The sequence below is a fragment of the Plasmodium gallinaceum genome, assembly GCF_900005855.1.
Source record: "Plasmodium gallinaceum strain 8A genome assembly, contig: PGAL8A_v1_84, whole genome shotgun sequence".
Lineage (NCBI taxonomy): Eukaryota > Apicomplexa > Aconoidasida > Haemosporida > Plasmodiidae > Plasmodium > Plasmodium gallinaceum.
In genome coordinates this window covers 27,509-50,020 of record NW_021628247.1, presented here as the reverse complement: position 1 = coordinate 50,020, position 22,512 = coordinate 27,509, and the positions used below count along the sequence as shown (strand labels likewise).

Below are 22,512 nucleotides of genomic sequence, written 5' to 3'. Positions count from 1 at the left end.
AAAATTATTGCACCTATTTTTATTATATCTATTTACATTTATTACATTTCAATCGATTTTTAACATAACTATCATAATTAGAATTTAAGTTAAATTTATTATATATGTAATATATATAATTTAATAAATATATTATAAATTTTTTTTTAAGGAGTATTCATAAGAAATATTATCTATAATAGTTTTTACATTTGTTATAATTATTGTTATTATAACTTAAAATTCGCTATATTTAAAAATATTTTTTTTCATAATTGCTATTGTTGCTTTTTAACATATTTATGTAGAACCTTTTAGTAAAATATGTACACATATTTTTGCTTTAATTATATATCATTAAGTTATAAAAATGATTACTTCAGTGTATTGTTTATTTTTATTGAGATTTATATATTATTATTACTTAAATTATAAAAATTAAGATAATTTTTGTATTTATTTAAATTCCTTTTTTTTTTCATATTTTTATTGTCATATATTTCAAATTATTTACCTGAAAAAGGTAGTTCACACCTAGCTGTGAATTTATAATTTAAAATGCATTTCATTATTTCTAAATTTTATTTGCTCCAATAATATATTGTTATGTAAGAAATTGAATCATAATTAAAATAAATTCAAATTTATGTAAATTACATTTTTATTATTGTTTTCATTAAAACTACAATTATACTCATAAATGTAAATAAGATTATAATACCTTGTTTTTATTTTTTTCAATATTTATTGCTATATAACATAATTTTTTTATCAAAAATATTATAGCGGTTGTACGTTAAAATTGTTTATGTTAATAACATTTTATCACTATAACGTATATCCATTATCTTAATTACATATTATTTATAAACATCCTGCATTAATATTAAATCAATTCATATATCTTACGATATAAATGGTCATTATGCCACAGTTACTTTTAGAATTGATACAAATTAAATTACATAATTTATTAATAAAAATAACATTAAACAATTGTAATATTCGATAATCATGATATTCACCAATATAATATGTTTATCATTACACCTATTTTTACCTTTATTATCATTTAATAAAAAAAATTTTAATTTTTTTTTTAAAAATTTTTTTTATATCTTTGAATCTTTAATTCATTCAGAATAAACATAATTATTATTAAATTCATACATTAATATTAAATTAATTTTCTATAATTGTAGTTTATTTTTATCATTTATTTAGAAACTTCACACAATTTTTTCTATTACAGAAATAATTTCGATATTTCANATAAAAAAAGTATATCTTATTAATATTTTTAATTTCCAAAAAAAAAAAAATTTTTTTTAGTTAATATTCTTAAATTCTTTATATTTACGCTATATTATTTATTATGTTAAGTATAAAAAATTTAAAAGAATAATTATAATAAATTATTAATCATTTATATAAGCTAATGCAAAATTATACAATAATATTAAAAAAATAAAATAAAATAATCATTGCTCAAGTAATATATTTAAAAAAAAAGTTCTCTTTTTCTTTCTCTCTCTTTCTCTCTCTCCGTATATATATATATATATGGATAAAATAAAATTATAAATGTTTAATTAAAAGTAATAGTTACATATATTATATATTATATTATATTTTTATCCTTATGTAATAATAATTCAAAGGAAAAATATATAAATAAAAGCATATAATTACAAAAAATTAAAATAAAAAGCATGAAAATAAGATAAATATTAGTTGTATGTAAGTAAAATAGAAGAATAGTTATGTAAATGTAAATTAAAATAAAAATAATACTATTAAAACTATTATTTTATATAAAAATATAAATATGTAAATATATAAAATAAAAGCGAACAACAATTACATATAGAAAATGAGAAATTATATGCATAGAAGATTCAAGGAATGAAGTTAAAGAAATTTAAAATTATAATCATTTTTTTTATTCTTTATTTTTTTTATTTAGTTTTATAGCATACTACAATTGACATTTTATTTTATTAAATATGAAATATATAAATCCTATATTTATATAAAAAATTTGTTTGAAATTACTTCTAAAAATATGCATTCTTTATTCACCAAAAAAAAATAAAAAAAAAAATTAGTTTTTTAAGATATATCTATTTAAGATTCATCTAAAATTAAAAGATCATAATGAAAAACATAACTTCCTTTTATGAATACAGTATAATGATATATTTCCTACAAGTGCACTTTATATTTAACTAATCCTTTTTTATACTATTTAATTTTATTATATCTAATAAGATTCCGTTAAAAATGGTAAAAGAGAAAATAAAATACATTATTATAAAATAATAAAAATTACTTCAATAGAAATCAAATAAGCTCAAGTTTTGAAAGTAAGCATTTGAATAATAAAACTATAGAAAAGAAAAAAAAATTAAATAATAAAAAAAAAAAAACTGTTAGTATGTATAATTATTACATAAATATAAAACAAAAACATAAAAAAGTCATCAAAAAAAAAAAAAAATAAAATAAAAATAAAAATAAAAATGTATTTATAGAATATGTATCTATTTTGTTGTGATATTTATTTTTCATTATTACCATAATCTTTCTAATGTTTAATTTAAATTAACTTTACATTTTTTATTGAAATAGTAATAATCGTCATAATAAATTAAACGAGGATAAAATTGCATGGTTTTAATAAATAATTTTCAAAAAAAGAAAAATAAATAAAAAAAAATATATAAAAATAAAAAAAGAAATTTTTAAAGCTCTATATAATTGTATCTTAATATAAACTCTTCTAAAAAAATTTTAAGTAAAAAAAGAATATAACATTGTTTTTTTGCATATCTAAATAATTTTTTATATTATTCTCTTTTAATTTAGATAAAAAAATTAAATAAAAAAACGAAAAGGAATTTTTTTTTTGTAAGTATAAAAGATTAACTAAAAATTTATTATTTTTTTAATGTTTAAACAATATTTCCATTATAAAAAATATAATTAAAAATATATAATAAATAAGAGGTTGTAGTGTATAATTAATAATTTTAGGATTTAGGATGTGGGATTTAGAATTTTAAATTTTAAATTTTTATGTTGTAGTTATAGATTTACTTTTTAATAGACATTTCTGTGTTAAAATTTAAAAAAAAAAAAAAATTTTAAAACTAATTTTTTTTTCAAAAATCATATTGTTTTAAATTATTTGTTAATTTCTAATTTATATTTCCACATTTTTTGTTTTTAACTTATATTATCCTTACTGAAAAAAAGGGAAATATTTTAAAATTCATTAAAAAAAATATTAGAAATAATTTCTCAATAATTTTTTTTACATTATTAAAGATACCAAAAATGGATCTTAATCTAAGTGATATTATTTACATTGATTCTTGTGAGACACTAGATGAGGAAGATTCAACTGCAGGTTTCGATCATAGGGAAATTAAAGATGCAACTGTTTCAATACCAGAAAATCCATTACATGATAATTTGAATTCATGTGATGCCATTCAAAATCCATCTAAAGATATCAATTTGGATTCAGCTACATCAATAAATGTTCTTCATAAAAAGTCGTATAATATATTTCAGTTAGCTATCATTATTATTTCTATCCTTCGTTTTGTAATAAAATAAAGTTTATAATTATAAACTTTATATATATTATAAAAATGAAATTTTAAATCATTTGTAATAATTTATAGAGAGCTCGCTCTACTAAATGGAAAGCTAAACGTGAGAGAGATAGGTTGCAGAAGATATGGGATAATAGCAGCAAAAAGATGAAAGGTGATTTGGAAAAGAAAATGCTAGATGAAAAAAACAAAATGGAAAAGAATGAAAAGAAGCTGCTAAAAAAAAAAAAAGAAATGGAAGAGTGGGAAAAGGGAGTTCTAAGAGAAAAGGAAGTGTGGGAAAGGAGAACGCGAAAAGAAAAGCAAGAGTGTGGTGAGAGTATGCTAAAACAATTGGAAGATTGGGAAAAGCGAGTTCTACAAAAAGGCGAAGATTGGGAAAAAAGAAAGCTAATAGAAAAAGAAAAGTTGGAAAAGAAAATACTAAAAAATAGGGAAGAGGGGGAAGAGAAAATGCTAGAAATAATGAAAACGTTGGAAGAGAAAATTCTAAAAGAAAAGAAGAGTGAGAAAAGGAAATGATAAAAGGAAGAGTTGGAAAAGAGCATAATGGAAAAAATGAAAAGTGGGAAAGAGAAGAAAATATGAACGTTAATGAAGAAGAAAATGAGTTTAATTTAAAGTGGAAAAAAGAACCTGATAAGATAATAGCAAAAGAAGGTAAAAAAATAAAAAAAATAAAAAAAATATAAATATATATATAAATATTAATAGGAAAAAGCATTTATATAAGGTAATTATGAATTTTTTTTTTTTTGAAAATGTAGTATCATATTTACTTTTAAATGTCTACAGAAGAAGCTTGTTAGACTAAATTTTATATATTTTATCATTTTTGATTTATTTAGCTTTTTATTCTCTACTTGTTTTATTTAATATTAAATAAATATTGTTGATAGCATCTTTTAATATTTATATATTTCTGCTTCTATTAAAGATGTGGAATAACATAGCCCCAAATGAAATATTCCTTAGTTTTCTTTCTAAAATTTGTCATGTATTTTAAATGTATGTATTTTATGTATTATAAATTAATCCTATGTATAGATAAAATGAAAGATTTACTTGTAGATAATTTTCAAAATATTGCTTTTTGTTAACCTAATTCAAAGATGTCTCTATTATAATTTAAATGAAACTTTATTTCATTCTTATCAATTTTTATATCAGAAAGATAATTCATTATCCATTTGCATGTTCTATAATTTACATATCTGTTAAATATATAAAAAATATAATATTTTATTATATAAATACCATAAAATCTATTCAATTAACCAAAAAAAAAACAGAAATAAAATAATATATTTTTTCAAAAAAGAGGATATAATATATATATTACTTGTATTTCAACTTTATATTTAAAAAAAAACATTAAAATAAGATACAAAAAAATTTTAAACATAAAATGTTATATAATATTTTTCTTATTGTAATTTTTATGTTTATATTCCATTTATTTTTATAAAAATGATTACATATATATTTAATAATATCATTTAATAGTTTAATTTTTATTTTTCATCAATATATAGTGTAGCTTTGTTAATACTTTTATGCCAATATATCAATCTTAATAGTAAAATTGTAATAATTGAGTAAATGGAATATGTATAAAATTACCATTAATTACATCTTTAAAATAATTTAAATAATATAACTTATGTAGCTATATATGTTGTAATATCTTATTTACAACTTATAATCCAATGTTCAATTTCTTTTTTATGTTATCTTAATTTTTTGAAGTTGAAATTTTAATTTTATCATAGTTAACTCTTTACTTTTAATTTTAATAGATTTTTCCAATTTAAATAAATAATAATTTCATACAAAATAGGATAATTCCTTAATTATAATGACAACCTTAAGTAACATCTACCATTTATCTAAATTTTTTTCTTTAATTAATTAAATAAACTTAAGAAATAAAGTGCATAAGGTGGTTAATGAAATGAATTATCAACATTATCAGATAAATGTTGTGACGTGAATCTGCAAAAATGTGAAATTTGGGAACTTATAAAATTTTTTTTTTTTTTTTTTTTTTTTTTTTAGAAGCAAATCTAGCTAAAAATATAAAAAAAAAAAAAGAATATACATAGATGTGAACTAAAGAGAATTATATTTTTTGCAGAGAACTTCATTTACAACATGCACATATTTATATCTTCTTAATACCTTTAATATACAATGAAAAAATTAAAAATTCAGAAATTAAATTTTTTTATTAAAGATGATTAATTTATTAATTATCCTTTCAAATAAATTAATAGTATATTGAATAATCAAATTAATAAAAAACATGTAGAATAATAGCTACTAATTTTATTCGTTATAAAATAACCTTATATAAATGATATATTAATTTCCTACCCATTGACATTTTTGTAGCATTAAACAGACATATTAATAAGGAGCATTTATAGTTTACTAATTTAGTGAATCTAAAAATAATTTTTCAATGCTATGAACTACTAAACCGTTTTATATATAGTCTACTTCATTGAACATTCCATGTTTTTAAAAAGTATTTATTTACATTAATAAAAATCTCTGCTTTTATTAAAAATTTAATTCCTAATTGAACATTAACTCTTAATTCATATATATATTTTATAATGTTATGAATAATGTTTAGGAACTCAAATCCGCTTCTTTCAAGTTAGCAAATATGGGCAATTAATGAGAAACATTAAATTATATAAATATTAAAAACATAAAAATTTTATTATTATATATTGGCGGTTTATTAACTGGGTGTTCGTTACTTTGATAGAGCAATGAACAAACAAATTAATAAAGAGCATGTAGAGCTGACTCTACGGTTTTGATGTATTTGTATATATTTTTAAATGCTTTGAACGAGTGATTCTTAACTATGTAAACTACTTCATTCAGCATTCTTTCATTTCAATAGGCATTTATTTACTTTAATAAAAATCTTTATTTTTATTAAAAATTTAAATCCTTATTGAATATTGACTATTAATTAAATGTAAATAATTTGTTTCTTTGTTATGAGTTATGTTAAGCAATTTATATATATTGCTGTTGAATTAAAAAACATAAACATTTATTGGTAATACAAAAAAATATATAAATATTAATTACATGAAAATTTTATTGCTATATATATAAAATTTTCTCTTACAAAATTAATTAAATCCTACTTCGTTAAAAAAAAAGAATTTTTTTTTTTTTTTTTTTTTTCATCGTATTCTTATCGGTAACAAATTTTTTTCCAATTGATTTTTTTTTATCAATTTATTTTTTCCAGACGGTCTTTGTATTCTTTTTTTTAAAAAAAACAAACAAAAAAAATTGATCATTTTTTTTTTCTTTTTTTGTATGTGCATGAACAACTTCGTATTCTTCATTTAACTATTCCTTTTATTTTTCAAAAAGGTTAATAAAGCCTTTTATTAAGCAATAATTGACTGCATTATCTAACTATTAATTTATTAATGTTACAATTGCCAAACAATAGTTATAAATAATATTTTTTATTTTATAAACATTACCTTACTTATAACAATTACAATAATTTCTACATTTAATGGATTATTATTTGTATAATTTTAATTTTTAAATATACAATACATATATTATTTAAAAGATTTTAATACCATGAAGCAATATATATAAATGTAAGATAATATTATATTTCACATATTTTTAGTTGGAAAAACTGCATTTATGTATTATATTAAAGAAATATAAATCATAAAAACTCATTATTATTAAAAATACGACTAGTTTTTAAAGTAAAATGAGTGTTAATATATTAAGAAGGTAGTATTTATGCATATATTTTATTATTTATGTTATATCAAAGATTCTTACAAATTAAATTAAGAAAATAAAAGTTCTTAATAAAATTCTTTATTAATGCTTACAAAGATGTCTTATAGCACTTAAATATTTTAAAAGAAAGTAAAACTTGTAAGGGGCAATTGTTGAACTCTTTTCTATTATATAAAATTATTTGTTAATTGCTCATTTAGCTATCTTGCTAGTATCGAAGAAACAAATTAATAAAAAGCATGTAGAAAAAGTTCTATTCATTTTATCATTATCAGATTATTAACTTTTATTAATTATATTATTTATTAAATGCATGAATTAATTACTATTGTTGTTAGTTTACACTATATCTTATGTATGTTACATTTGATATTATATACTTAATTTTTTATAAAAAAATAAAATAATAAAATATATAAATATTTTTTTCATATCTTGATCCTTTTTAGAGCAAGTATTTTTTTTTTTAGATGCATTTACTTTTAGAGCAATTGTTTTTATTAAATGTATTTACTTTTAGTGACAGTATTTTTTTTTTAAGTAATTTCTTTACGCTTTCATGTATGTCTATTTTCCTGCAATATGATATATACAATTAAAAAAGTTATTTCTGTATTTATCTAAATGCTATTTAAAATAGGTCGATAATATTATTTATAGTCCAATAATTGAGTTACTTAGATTTTATGAGAAAGATAAGGAAAAATAAAAGAATAGCAATAAAAATGTTTACAACTAAAATATAACAAAATAAAAAATGAAATAAATACATTCTCAATAATATTAAGTTATCGATTATGTATAAAAAGACAAATAATTTTTTTTTTTACATTTAATTAGAAAGTAATGTTAATGCACATGCAAAAGGATATATTATAATTCTGTTTTATATTTATTTATTGATACATTCTGTATCATGATGAAAATATATACCCTTGTATTTTCTAGGAAAAAATTCATTATATTTAATTAAAGATATATCTTTTTAGTTAATATAATATATAATTTTATTATTAAATTTAAAGTTTATACTTGTGATTATTAGTTACAAAAAAAGAAAATTTATAAATATATATTTTTACAATATGTTTCATATAAAAAAGAATTTTCTTCACAGTTTTTAGAATAATTAAGAAAGTAAATTTTCCAAAAAATAAATAAACTTTTTTTTGAAACATGCTTTTTACTATATACATATGATTGAATAAATAGTTTTTTTTTTTTTTTTTAAATTGTAATTTATTTAGAGTGCTTTTTTATATGATATATTATTATAATTTCTTCAAAATAGATATGTTTTCACTTTTTCTTTTGAATTTGTGCATTTCATAATTTTTTTTTATTTTGAGAGAAGTAATTGAAAAAGGAAATTTTTTTAAAAAATAATTATGTATATATATATTATATAAACATATATTAATAACAAAAATAAAAAGAAAACATAAAGATAAAAAAAATATAATAGAAAAATCAAAATAGTTACATTTAAAGCAAAAACATGCACAATTAAAAATTAGTTTCTTATATAATTAAGAATGACTACAAATATAGTATAATGTATGAAAAATACATGCATAGAAAAATTTTTAATTTATAGTGTTTTTTTTTTTATTTTTTTTTTTGATGGAGATATAATATCTCTAATATATCTAAAATTATATCTATAAATAAGAAATACCATATATAAAATAATTTAAAGTTTTACATGTTTCACAGAAAAAAAACTAATAGTTAAACGAAAAAAAAAATAAAAAAAAATTTATTAACATTAAATATATAACATTTATAATTTAATTTATTTCAAATTAGCATTATATAATTTTTTTATCTACTTTAAGGACGAATATAATTTTAATGAAATATTTTTAAAATAACCTTACATATTTTAAAATTTTTTTTTTTAACTTATAAATATACGTTCTTAATTATTTCATTTTTTAAAAAATTAATAGCATTAAATTTGCATAAAGTAAATGTAATATTATGTATAATTATGAAAAANTGTTTATGTTTGTTAATTCAACAGCAATATATATTAATTGCTGAATGTAACTCATAATAAATAAACTAGTAATTTACAATTAATTAATAATTAATAATATTTTTAAAATAACCTTACATATTTTAAAATTTTTTTTTTTAACTTATAAATATACGTTCTTAATTATTTCATTTTTTAAAAAATTAATAGCATTAAATTTGCATAAAGTAAATGTAATATTATGTATAATTATGAAAAATTAAAAATTACATTTCATATAAACAAATAATTTTTTACCTTAAAAACTTATAAAATTTACAAAGGTCGTAATAATACCTAAAGCAATATTACTTATCTCTAACTTATTATTAGTAAAGATAGAAGCAATTTTGCAACTGGATTAACATCTCTAACTTTAATATTACACTATAATTGTATTAAAATGAAAACATTTACTTTATATTTTAAAATTTTTACATTTCTTCTTTTAATTTGGATATTCCATTGTCTTTACAACGTAAGATAAACTTCATATAAAAAAAACACATATGAATATATTTTATTTCTAATCATTTTAAAAATTTTACTTAATATATTACTATAACAATTGAAAAAAAATTTTAAACAATTTTTATTTAATTCTATAGTATGATTCCAATAAGTCTTTGATTAATAGAGATACATCAGAAACAAAAATTGGATTAAAACACGAAAGAATGTTAGCAGAGGGTGATAAATCGAAAAAAAAATCATCTTATATTAAAAAAAGTGTAGATTATTACCCATCTGGTGAAGTGGACATGATAATTCGTGAATTCATTCATTTAATGGATATGTATTTTAAATGTTATAACGCTAATATTAAAACAAACATTGTAGATAATGTTTTATTAAATGAAGAAAATGAAGTGAGATATATATGTAGAAATAAAATATTGAATGCATATCGAAATAATATTTCAAAAGAAAAGAGTTTATCAGAATTGTAGACACTCATTAGTAGAGTATTACAAAAAAAAAGAGAAAAAAATTAATTGATAGAATTTCGATAAATCTTCATTTATATTATGAAAAATTTTTATGTCAATATAAAGAACAAGAAAAAAATAAAATGAAAACAATAAATAAAAAACTAAAAACTAAAAAATTTGATAAAAATAGACTTTGTTAACCTTTATTAATATAAAAATTAATATATTAAAAGAAAATACTTAATAAGCCATGCATAAGTGCTAGTTAAAAAAAATTAATATTTTGCTTTAGATTTTTTTATAGAAATATATTTCATCTTCTTTAGGGAAAAAAATAAAGTTATTCAAGGAGAAAAAATTTTTAGGATGAAATATTTTAATGAGAATATATTATATTTTTGAGAGTAAAAATTTCTCTGTTAGTGATATTAATATAATTTATATATTTTTTCTCTTTTAAGAAAAAGAGAACTTGAGTAAATGAAAATTATTTATTAAAAGTTATAAATGAATATTTAGCACTTAGAAATTAATGTTTAATGAAAATTTCTGTTCTTAATAAAAACATAAGATTTTTATTAAAGGAAATAAATTCTTAGTGATCTACATAATTTACATTTTACAGGTTTATAACATCGAAATTATATTTAAATTCATTAAATTAGTAGAGAAAGTTCTACATTTTCTTTATTAATTTTTCTATTTATTACTTGATATATTAATTACTCGTTCAATGACTTTAGTAACATTAAAAAAACAAAATAATAAAGAACACATAGAGAAAATTTTACTCATTTTCTTTTTTTTTAATTAAAGCATAATACAAATTATTCACTTTCAATAATTAATATAAAATAATAATCGAGTTATTTAATTATTATTGTTATTAATTTACACAATATGCCATGCATATCACGTTTTAACATTGCATTTTTAATCTTCCAAAAAAAAATATTATAGATCATCTCCATTTAAAAAAAATAAAAATTTTTTTTTTAAGATAGTAAATTATTTTTAAAAAAAATTAATAAAAAAAAAAATAATTGTGAAAAGAAAATAAATTATTTTTTTTTTCCAACTTAGTGTTACAACAAAAAAAAATATAATAAAATATATCCATATTTTTTTTTCTTATATTTACTTTTAGAGAGATAAATTTTTTAAGTGTACGCATTTATGTGTTCACCTTTTCCCAGTATTCTAACATGCTGATTTATTAATTGGGTGTTTGGTGACTTTTCTAGAGTACTGAAAAAACAAATTAATAAAGAGTATGTAGAGTTTCCTCTACTATTTGACGTATTTATATATATTTTTAAATACTTGAACGAGTGATCCATAATCATGTAATCTACTTCATTCAGCATTTGGTTAATAAAAGACTTCATTAACCTTTTTGACTATAAAAAGGACTAGCTATGTGGAGAATACGTAGATAGTTGTGCTAAGTAAAAGAAAAAAAAAATATATTTAATTTTTTTTTTTTGGAAAGAGAAGGGATTTATTGAGGGAGAGATTTATTTTACAAAAGATAATAATGTGTTTATAAAAGAGTTTAATTTGCATAATATTTATATTTTTAATTTGTGAGAGAAAATTTTATGGATACAAATTAAAATTTTCACGTAATTAATATTCATATAATTAATTTGCATTTTTACTAATTGTTTATGTTTTGTTAATTAACAGCAATATATTTAAATTGATTAACATAACTCATAACAAAGAAAGAAATAATTTACATTTAATTAATAATCAATATTAAATAAGGATTTATATTCTTAATAAAAATAAGGATTTTTATAAAAGTAAATAAATGCCTATTGAAATCAAAGAACGCTAACTGATATAGATTACATAATTAAGGATCACTAGTTTAAAGCATTTAAAAATATATATAAATACGTTAAAACCGTAGAGGTAACTCTACATGTTCTTTATTAATTTATTTCATCAGTATTATAGTGAAGTCACCGAACATCCAGTTAATAAAACAGTACTCTAGCAAAGTTAACGAACACCCAGTTAATAAATCACTTTATTAATATGTTTGCTCAATACTATAGCAAAGTTATTGAATAAGAAATAAATAAATTAATATTTCAACTGAAAAATTAATCCTTTCAAAAAAAAAGTAAATATATATTTTTTTTTTGTATATAAAAATTAGAAAAAGAAAACAGTGAAATTAACAATTAATTTTTTTTTTTTTTTTTTTCTTTTTTGAATCTAGAATTTGAATGTATAACTCTATATTTTCCATATAACTATTATTGTTTATTTTCAAAAAGGTAAATAATACATTTTATTAACCGACATGAAAATGCTAAATAAAAAAAAAAAGGAAAAAAATTAGTTAATGTTTTTTTTTATTTTTGTAATTTAAATACACAAAAAAATAAATTTTTTCTTTTTTTAAAAGAAATTTAGCTGTCGAAAAATAGAAGAAAAGGTTATTGACTAAGAAAGCTTACTGTTGTGTATTTTGTTTAAATTTATATAAGAAAATTTTATATTAACTGTAATATAATTTTTGTGTTTTGTAGTACTTATGTAATTTAATTTGAATTTTTTCAATTATTTATGCTTGTTAACTTGAGAGAAATAAATTTGAATTGTTAAATATAAATCATAATATAAGTAAAATAAATGTAATTAATATTTTATTAATTTCCTATTCATTACTTTGCTAGAGTATTGAATAAAAGGATTAATAACCAGAATGTAGAGTTTCTTCTACCATTTAAATGAATTTAAATATGTTTTTAATACTACAAACCATTGAAATGTATATGGTCTCCTTCATTGAGCATTTATTGTTTTTAAGAAGCATTTAATTATTTTAATAAAAATCTCTATTTTTATTAAAAATTTAAATCCTTATTAATTATAGTTTTAAATCACATATATTTTACTTATAATGTTATGATTGATATTTAACAATTCAAATTCACTTCTCGTGAATAAACAAATATAAATAACAAAACACAAAATAAGTTATACAATATTACAAACACGAAAATTTTATTATTGTTAATATAAAATTTTCACTTTAAAATTCAATGATAAAAATTTTCCACGAAAAAACTTCTTATCAAGTTTTCTTCTATTTTTAAAAAACTTGAATATTTTTTTCACATTATTCAATTCTATTTCTTTTCATTTATCTAGTACTCTCATGTCTATTTATTTTCCATACAGCTATTAATTTTTTTCTCAAAAACTCTAATAATTCCTTTTATTAACAAATCTTTAACTCTAATAATTCTCAATAAAGACTTTTTTGTTTTTTCCTTTTTGTGTCCTTTTTTTGTCATGTAGGTAAGCTGGTAATAGTTCTGCATCCAACTTTTTTTCTTTTATTTTATCCTCTACGTTTACTACCTGATTTATTTACTTTCCATAAATTACATTTTTAATTTATTAAATTATTGAATGAATTTGCTAGAGTAATGAAAAACAAATTATAAAACAGAATATGGAGTTTCCTCTAGTAATTAAAGGGATTTTAAATCTAATATTAATGTTATAAACAAATAAAATGCAATAATGCAGTTCATTGTGAATTTACTTTGATAAAAATTATGTATTTTTATTAAAAACATATATTTTCATTAATTATTAATTTTTAAGTACAAAATAATTATTGCTTTTTATATGTAATTTTCAGTAATTTAAGTTCACAGTTGATAATGAAAAATGTAAGATCGATTTAAATATAAAAAGTAATTTTCAAAATTCAAATAATAATTTAATGAATAGAGTAAACTTAAACGGTTGTCCAGAACCATTATATCAAGAAACCCCACCAAAATTTCTTATGAAAAATAGAAAAGAAAAAAATGATAATATAAATAAAAATAATATAGTTGATAATGAAAAATGTAAGATCGATTTGAATATAAAAAGTAATTTTCAAAATTCGAATAATAATTTAATGAATAGAGTAAACTTAAACGGTTGTCCAGAACCATTATATCAAGAAACCCCACCAAAATTTCTTATGAAAAATAGAAAAGAAAAAAATGATAAAATAAATGAAAGTAATTTAGTTGATAATGAAAAATGTAAGATCGATTTGAATATAAAAAGTAATTTTCAAAATTCGAATAATAATTTAGTGAATAGAGTAGACTTAAACGGTTGTCCAGAACCATTATACCAAGAAACCCCACCAAAATTTCTTATGAATTGCAGTTTATTTGTTTATACATTAATATTAGATTTAAAATCCCTTTAATTACTAGAGGAAACTCCATATTCTTTTTAATAATTTATTTTTCATTACTCTAGCAAATTCATTGAATGATAATTTAATAAATTAAAAATGTAATTTATGGAAAGTAAATAAATCAGGTAGTAAACGTAGAGGATAAAATAAAAGAAAAAAAGTTGGATGCAGAACTATTACCAGCTTACCTACATGACAAAAAAAGGACACAAAAAGGAAAAAAAAAAAAAGTCTTTATTGAGAATTATTAGAGTTAAAGATTTGTTAATAAAAGGAATTATTAGCGTTTTTGAGAAAAAAATTAATAGCTGTATGGAAAATAAATAGACATGAAAAAAAGAATTGAATAGTGTGAAAAAAATATTCAAGTTATTAAAAATGGAAGAAAACTTGATAAAAAGTTTTTTCGTAACAAATTTTTATCTTTGAATTTTAAAGTGAAAATTTTATATTAACAATAATAAAATGTTCGCGTTTGTAGCATTTTATAACTTATTTTGTGTTTTGTTATTTATATTTTTTAATTCGCAAGAAGTGAATTTGAATTGTTAAATATTAATCATAACATTATAAGTAAAATATATGTGATTTAAAACTATAATTAATAAAGATTTAAGTTTTTAATAAAAATAGGTATTTTTATTAAAATAATTAAATACCTCTTAAAAACAATAAATGCTCAATAAAGGTGACCATATACATTTCAATGGTTTATAGTATTAAAAACATATTTAAATTCATTTAAATGGTAGAAGAAACTCTACATGCTCGTTGTTAATCCTTTTTTTCAATACTCTAGCAAAGTAATGAATACGAAATTAATAAAACATTAATTACATTTATTTTACTTATATTATGATTTATATTTAACAGTTCATATTTATTGCTCTCAAATTAACAAGCATAAATAATTGATAAAATTCAAATTAAATTACGTAAGTACTACAAAACACAAAAATTATATTATAGTTAATATAAAATTTTCTTATATTAATTTAAATAAAAATACACCGCAATAAGCTTTCTCATTCAATAACTTTTTCATCTATTTTTTGACAACTAAATTCTTTTTAAAAAAAGAAAAAATTTATTTTTTTATGTATTTAAATTACAAAAATAAAAAAAAACCATTAACTAATTTTTTTCTTTTTTTTTTTTACTTAGCAATTTCATGTTGGTTAATAAAATGTATTATTAACCTTTTTGAGAATAAACGGTAATAGTTGTGTGGAAAATATATAGTTATACATGCAAATTCTAGATGCAAAAAAAAAAAAAAATATATTTACTTTTTTTTTGAAATGATTAATTTTTCAGTTGAAAAATTAATTTATTTATTTCTTATTCCATAACTTTGTTATAGTATTGAGAAAACATATTAATAAAGTGATTTATTAACTGAATGTTGGGTGACTTTGTTCAAGTATTGACTTATTAACTAGATGTCGGCTGACTTTGCTAGAGTAATGAACCAATAAATTAATAAAGAGCTTGAGGAGTTACCTCTACGATTTTTATTTATTTATATATATTTTTATATACTTTGAACGATTAATCCTTAATTATGCAATCTTCTCATTCAGAATACTTTGATTTCAATAGGCATTTATTTACTTTAATAAAAGTCCTTATTTTTATTAAAAATTTAAATCCTTATTGAATATTGACTATTAATTAATTGTAAATTACTTATTTCTTTGTTATGAATTATGTTCAGCAATTTAAATATATTGCTATTGAATTAAAAAACATAAACAATTAGTAAAANACAATATAGTGATATATAATGAAATAAATTTTATTTATAGAAAAGAAATTTAAATTAAAAATTTATGCATGCATTATTTTATTTTTTAATTTGCAGTATATAGATTCGGATTCTGTTTTATTGTCTATCATCTCATTCATAGATTCGGATTCTGTTTTATTGTCTATCATCTCCTTCATAGATTCAGATTCTGTTTTATTTTCTGTCATCTCATTCTTAGATTTGGATTCTGTTTCATTGCTTCTCACATCATTCTTACATTCGTCTAAAAATTTCACGAATAGTGTGTAGAGTTCTTTCTCAGCAGAATAAATTAATTTTTCTTTTTCCTCTTTTGAAATATCTCTTCGATGAAATATTGAAGATAGTTCTTTAACTTTGTTAGCTGAAATTCTATTCCATTCATTATTCCATTTTTCGTCTTTCCATTTAGGGTGCATTTCACTAGTCTCACTACTAAATCGCTCCCGCAAATATGTAGTAGTATCTCTTTGCCATATATGGTACGGATTCTCGTATTTAAACGGATTTTTCCATTTTATTTTTTTTTTTTTTTTATCTAATGGACGTTCTTCTAGACATCGTTCAGCGTTAGTTTGCTTTTTACCTGCTATATCACCCTCTGTTAAAACTCTTTCAGATTTTAACTCATTTTTTGTTTGCAATATATTTTTATAAATCAAGGTTTTATAGGAATCACACTGCGGATTAAATAAAAATTTTTTAAAAGAATGTTTCTTTTGTTAGAATAGAAAATCAAATAGTATGTCAAGAATATTTAGAAATAAAATATATGTATAAGTATATTTTTTGTAAAAATTTTGACTTACGTTATGAAACATAGATATACAAAATTAAAAGAAGGAATGTAGTAATTTTTAAAAATAAAATTAACGTTTTTATAATAATATATTTATAGTATAATATTGAATTGGAAGTTGTTAATTCAGATGTAAAATTGTTTCAACTTTCAATAATACTAAATTATGGATTTGTAATATTAATTTAGATATCATTATAACTTATATTAATTTCTTAATTTTTTAAAATAGAAAATTATTTTCATTTATGAAATATAATTTGTAATTTTTTATTATTACACATGATATTATAGTAACACTAGATAGGAATAATATTCGTAATTCTTTAAAAATAAAATAAGAATGTTAAAAAAAAAAAAAAAAAAAAAAAAAATAAATCGGGTAAAGTTATTTTTAAAATATTTTATTAAAATTTTATTTATCTTTAAATTATGTAAAAAAATAAAATATTTTTAATTTAATGCACATAAAAATTATAAATGATATACATTTAATATTAGAGGATTTTTTTAATTTTTTTTTCTAAATTACCAATCTCTGTGAATTATGTCGAACTTTAAATTATTTTATATACGGTATATTATGATTTATAAATATAAATCTTCATATATTATAGATATATATCTATCGAAAAAAGAAAAAAAAACCCTATAAATTAAAAATTTTTATACGCATGTATCTTTCACACAGTATACTACATTTGTGACAATTTTTCACTTAATATGAAACTAATTTTTGTTTGTGTATATTTTTCTTTTAAATAAAACTTTTTTGATTTTTCTTATATACTTTTTTTTATTTTAATTCTTTTTTTTTTGTTTTTATTATTGATAAATGTTTATACAATATATGTATATATTTATTTTTTGTTATAACTATTTTTTAAAAAAAATTACTTTTTCAATTATTTGAAAAAAAAATAAAAAAAATTTATTAAGTACTTAAATTCAAAAGAAAAAGTAAAGATAGGTATTTATTTTTAAGAAATTAAAATAACAAATCTTATAAATAACATATTTAAAAGTGAAATAAATTAATTACTATTTAAAAAAAAAAAAAAAAAATACTATTTTTTTAATCACATATTAAAGGTAAAAAATATTTTTTAAAAAAAATTATTTTTTTTGACAAAATTGCTTTATTCTAAAAATATATTTCTGTAAATTTACTTTTTTACTAGTAATACTTATTAGTTTCAACTTTAATATAAATATTATTTACTGAATATGAAAATATATCTTTAGTTAAATATAATAGATTTTTTCTTATAAAATTCAAAAGAAAGCATTTTTATCGTGATATAAAAAATATCAATAAATAAAGATAAAACAAAATTATAAAATAACTTTTTGCATATATATTATTATAATCTTCTAATTAAATATAAAAAAAATAATTTTTTTTTTTTTTTTTACTTTACATATTTATTTGATAAGTGTNATTTTAAATTACATTAACTTCATTTCTAGAATTTTCTATGCATGTTATTTCTCATTTTCTATATGTTATTGTTATTTTCTTTTATTTTATATATTTACATATTTATATTTTTATATAAAATAGTAGTTATAATAGTATTATTTTTATTTTAATTTACAGTTACATATCTAAAATAAATCGGGTAAAGTTATTTTTAAAATATTTTATTAAAATTTTATTTATCTTTAAATTATGTAAAAAAATAAAATATTTTTAATTTAATGCACATAAAAATTATAAATGATATACATTTAATATTAGAGGATTTTTTTAATTTTTTTTTCTAAATTACCAATCTCTGTGAATTATGTCGAACTTTAAATTATTTTATATACGGTATATTATGATTTATAAATATAAATCTTCATATATTATAGATATATATCTATCGAAAAAAGAAAAAAAAACCCTATAAATTAAAAATTTTTATACGCATGTATCTTTCACACAGTATACTACATTTGTGACAATTTTTCACTTAATATGAAACTAATTTTTGTTTGTGTATATTTTTCTTTTAAATAAAACTTTTTTGATTTTTCTTATATACTTTTTTTTATTTTAATTCTTTTTTTTTTGTTTTTATTATTGATAAATGTTTATACAATATATGTATATATTTATTTTTTGTTATAACTATTTTTTAAAAAAAATTACTTTTTCAATTATTTGAAAAAAAAATAAAAAAAATTTATTAAGTACTTAAATTCAAAAGAAAAAGTAAAGATAGGTATTTATTTTTAAGAAATTAAAATAACAAATCTTATAAATAACATATTTAAAAGTGAAATAAATTAATTACTATTTAAAAAAAAAAAAAAAAAATACTATTTTTTTAATCACATATTAAAGGTAAAAAATATTTTTTAAAAAAAATTATTTTTTTTGACAAAATTGCTTTATTCTAAAAATATATTTCTGTAAATTTACTTTTTTACTAGTAATACTTATTAGTTTCAACTTTAATATAAATATTATTTACTGAATATGAAAATATATCTTTAGTTAAATATAATAGATTTTTTCTTATAAAATTCAAAAGAAAGCATTTTTATCGTGATATAAAAAATATCAATAAATAAAGATAAAACAAAATTATAAAATAACTTTTTGCATATATATTATTATAATCTTCTAATTAAATATAAAAAAAATAATTTTTTTTTTTTTTTTTACTTTACATATTTATTTGATAAGTGTTCATTATTATTACAATGTGTTTATTTTCTTTTTTATTTTTAGTTATATATATTTATAGCACAATTTTTTATTTTTCATTTTACTTACGAAATTTAGGTAAATCATTTATATAGTATAAATGAATTCAACAATTGTCCCTTTCTAATATAACTTTTTTCTTAAAAGTTTAAATTTTATAAGACATCTTTGTAAATATTAATGGAGAATTTTAATAAGAATTATTATTTTTTAAATTTAATTTGTTAGAATCTTTGACTTATTATTAATAAAAAGTGGTGTGCATAAATACTATAATTTTTAATATTTTAACACTAATTTTTCTTTAAGAAATAACCATAAATTTAATAAAAGTGCATTTTTTATGATTTATATTTTTTTAATATTATATGTAAAAGTTGTTCATACAAGTAAAAATGTGTAAAATATAAACGTGTCTTACATTTAACATAGATATTACATGATATTAAAATAATTTCAATAGTGTGTGTGTTGCAGATATAGAAACATAAATTATCCAAATGATAGTTCATGACGTATTAAAATTATTATAATTATTATAAATAAGATAATATTCCTAAGGAAAAGAAATTATTTATATCTCTGATTTATTAATGGTTATTAAATTACTTTTCTCGTGCCAAACAAATAAATTAATAAGGAAAATGTAGTGTAATCTCTAATTAATTTTAATATAAAATTTTTATTTTTTTTTTTATTAATAAACATTAAATATGACTTATTAGTTAATTATTTTTTTTTTAATATAAGTAACACTTCAAAATGTAATTTCGTTAATATTACATTTTAGCTTAAAATAAAAATATACATTCTATAGTAGTCTGCACATTATCCTTCAAAAAAAAAAAAAAAAAAAACTAATTTTTTTTCTTAAGATTACATTTTTTTTTTTTATAGTAAAAAAAATATCATCATAATATATATTTTTTTTTAATTGTAAATATCCACACAAAAAAAATTTATTATTTATTTATTTTTTTTTAAATGCACTCACATTAAGTGCAAGTAAATATATACATATATTTTTTGTTTACATACTTTTTGAATATCTATTTTAGAGCAGACGTTTATAATAGTAGATTGTCCTCGAGAATTAGCATGCACAAAATAAAATGTTTTTATTCTATTTATTTGTGTAAATATTATAGAAAGAAGGTCAATAGTATTGTTTATAGAGCAATGTATAACTGGTTAATAAAAGGCTTCATTAACCTTTTTGGTTATAAAAAGGACTATCTATGTGAAGAACACGTAGTTGGTTGTGCTAACTAAAAAAAAAAAGATATTTATTTTTTTTTTAAATGATACATTCAAAGAGGAAAAGAGAAGATTGGCAAATTAAAAATCGAGAGTAAGAATTAGTACCAATAAGAATGAGATTTTAAAAAGATAATAATGTTTTCATAAAAGAGCTTAATTTGCATAATATTTATATTTTGAATTTGTGAAAGAAAATTTTATACATATAACAATAAAATATTTGCGTAATTAATATTCACATAATTTATTTGAATTTTTGCTAATTGTTTATGTTGGTTAATTCAATAGCAATATATTTAAATTCCTGAACATAACTCATAACAAAGAAATAATTAATTCACATTAAATTAATAGTCGATATTTGATTTATTAACTGGGTGTTCGGTAACTTTACTAGAGTACTGAACAAACAAATTAATAAAGAGCATGCAATCTATAAATTATATTATCAAACTGTTTTAAATAATATTTAATAAAATAAAATGAGTAAAAACATTTTATTTAGAGCATTATAAAATATGTGGAAAATGTGAACTTATAAATGTGTATATTAAAAAAATATATATATATATATATTTGCACTAAAAATACGCTAAAAAAAAAAAAAATAAACATATTTCTATAATATTTTTTTTCTTTACTTACAATTACATAAGAAAAAATATTTTTTTTTTATTATTTTTTTATTATTTTTTTAAAAAAAATATGACACCTTAAAAAAAAATATTTTTTTATCTTTTAAGGACAAAGATGGAGAGTATTTGGCTTTTTTAAAGAAAGATTAAAAATGCAATGCAAAATATGGTACGCACGGGATGTTATGTAAATTAATAACAATATTAACTAACCTAATTAATGTTTTATATTAATTAATAAAAAATGAAAGATTTAATTTATATCTTAATTTAAAAAAAATGAAAATATGTAAAATTCTCCTTATATGATCTTTATTAATTTGTTTGTTATATACTAGCAAGAACACTGAATGGTTAATTAATAAATAACTGACTTGAAAAAGAAATTTAAAAAAAAAAAGTTGTATTCTTAAAGATAATCATATATCTTTTTTGTTGATGATGTGAAGTATAATTTTTTATGTGTAAGAATTAAAAATGTTATGTTAATATCATATTTTATAGTGTGTTGTGTAAATTAACTCAATAACTATTGTGATTCACATTTGACAATTACAAAAAGTAAATAATTTGTATAATAATTTATTTTACCATAAATAAAATAAGTACAGTTTTCTCTACATGCTTTTTATTAATTTTTTTTTTGTTCAATACTAGAAATATGACTAATAAAAGACTTCATTTACCCTTTTAATAATTTACAGAATGATATAAGTTCATTTTGGAGCAATGTAGTTAC

General features: G+C 17.9%; 4 protein-coding genes across 4 annotated transcripts, besides 3 other annotated features; 3 read left to right on the top strand and 1 right to left on the bottom strand.

Annotated features, from left to right (window-relative positions):
• Positions 1-3,318: 3,318 nt before the first annotated feature.
• PGAL8A_00271700 (fam-i protein) lies at positions 3,319-4,124 on the top strand (the record flags this gene model as incomplete). The annotated part of the gene is made up of 2 exons (XM_028671698.1): positions 3,319-3,591; positions 3,672-4,124. The coding sequence occupies 2 exons, from the start codon at positions 3,319-3,321 to the stop codon at positions 4,122-4,124; spliced, it is 726 nt and encodes a 241-aa protein (XP_028528325.1).
• A 2,226-nt stretch (positions 4,125-6,350) lies between these two features.
• Positions 6,351-7,034: a repeat region.
• A 2,798-nt stretch (positions 7,035-9,832) lies between these two features.
• On the top strand, positions 9,833-10,379 carry PGAL8A_00271600 (fam-g protein; the record flags this gene model as incomplete). The annotated part of the gene is made up of 2 exons (XM_028671697.1): positions 9,833-9,907; positions 10,038-10,379. 2 exons carry the CDS (start codon positions 9,833-9,835, stop codon positions 10,377-10,379), a joined length of 417 nt encoding a protein of 138 aa, XP_028528324.1.
• Positions 10,380-11,940: 1,561 nt separating this feature from the next.
• Positions 11,941-12,359: a repeat region.
• Positions 12,360-13,839: 1,480 nt separating this feature from the next.
• On the top strand, positions 13,840-14,601 carry PGAL8A_00271500 (hypothetical protein; the record flags this gene model as incomplete). The annotated part of the gene is made up of 2 exons (XM_028671696.1): positions 13,840-13,854; positions 14,041-14,601. The coding sequence occupies 2 exons, from the start codon at positions 13,840-13,842 to the stop codon at positions 14,599-14,601; spliced, it is 576 nt and encodes a 191-aa protein (XP_028528323.1).
• A 419-nt stretch (positions 14,602-15,020) lies between these two features.
• Positions 15,021-15,421: a repeat region.
• A 1,001-nt stretch (positions 15,422-16,422) lies between these two features.
• PGAL8A_00271400 (fam-g protein) lies at positions 16,423-17,202 on the bottom strand (the record flags this gene model as incomplete). The annotated part of the gene is made up of 2 exons (XM_028671695.1): positions 16,423-17,061; positions 17,191-17,202. The coding sequence occupies 2 exons, from the start codon at positions 17,200-17,202 to the stop codon at positions 16,423-16,425; spliced, it is 651 nt and encodes a 216-aa protein (XP_028528322.1).
• Positions 17,203-22,512: the final 5,310 nt, after the last annotated feature.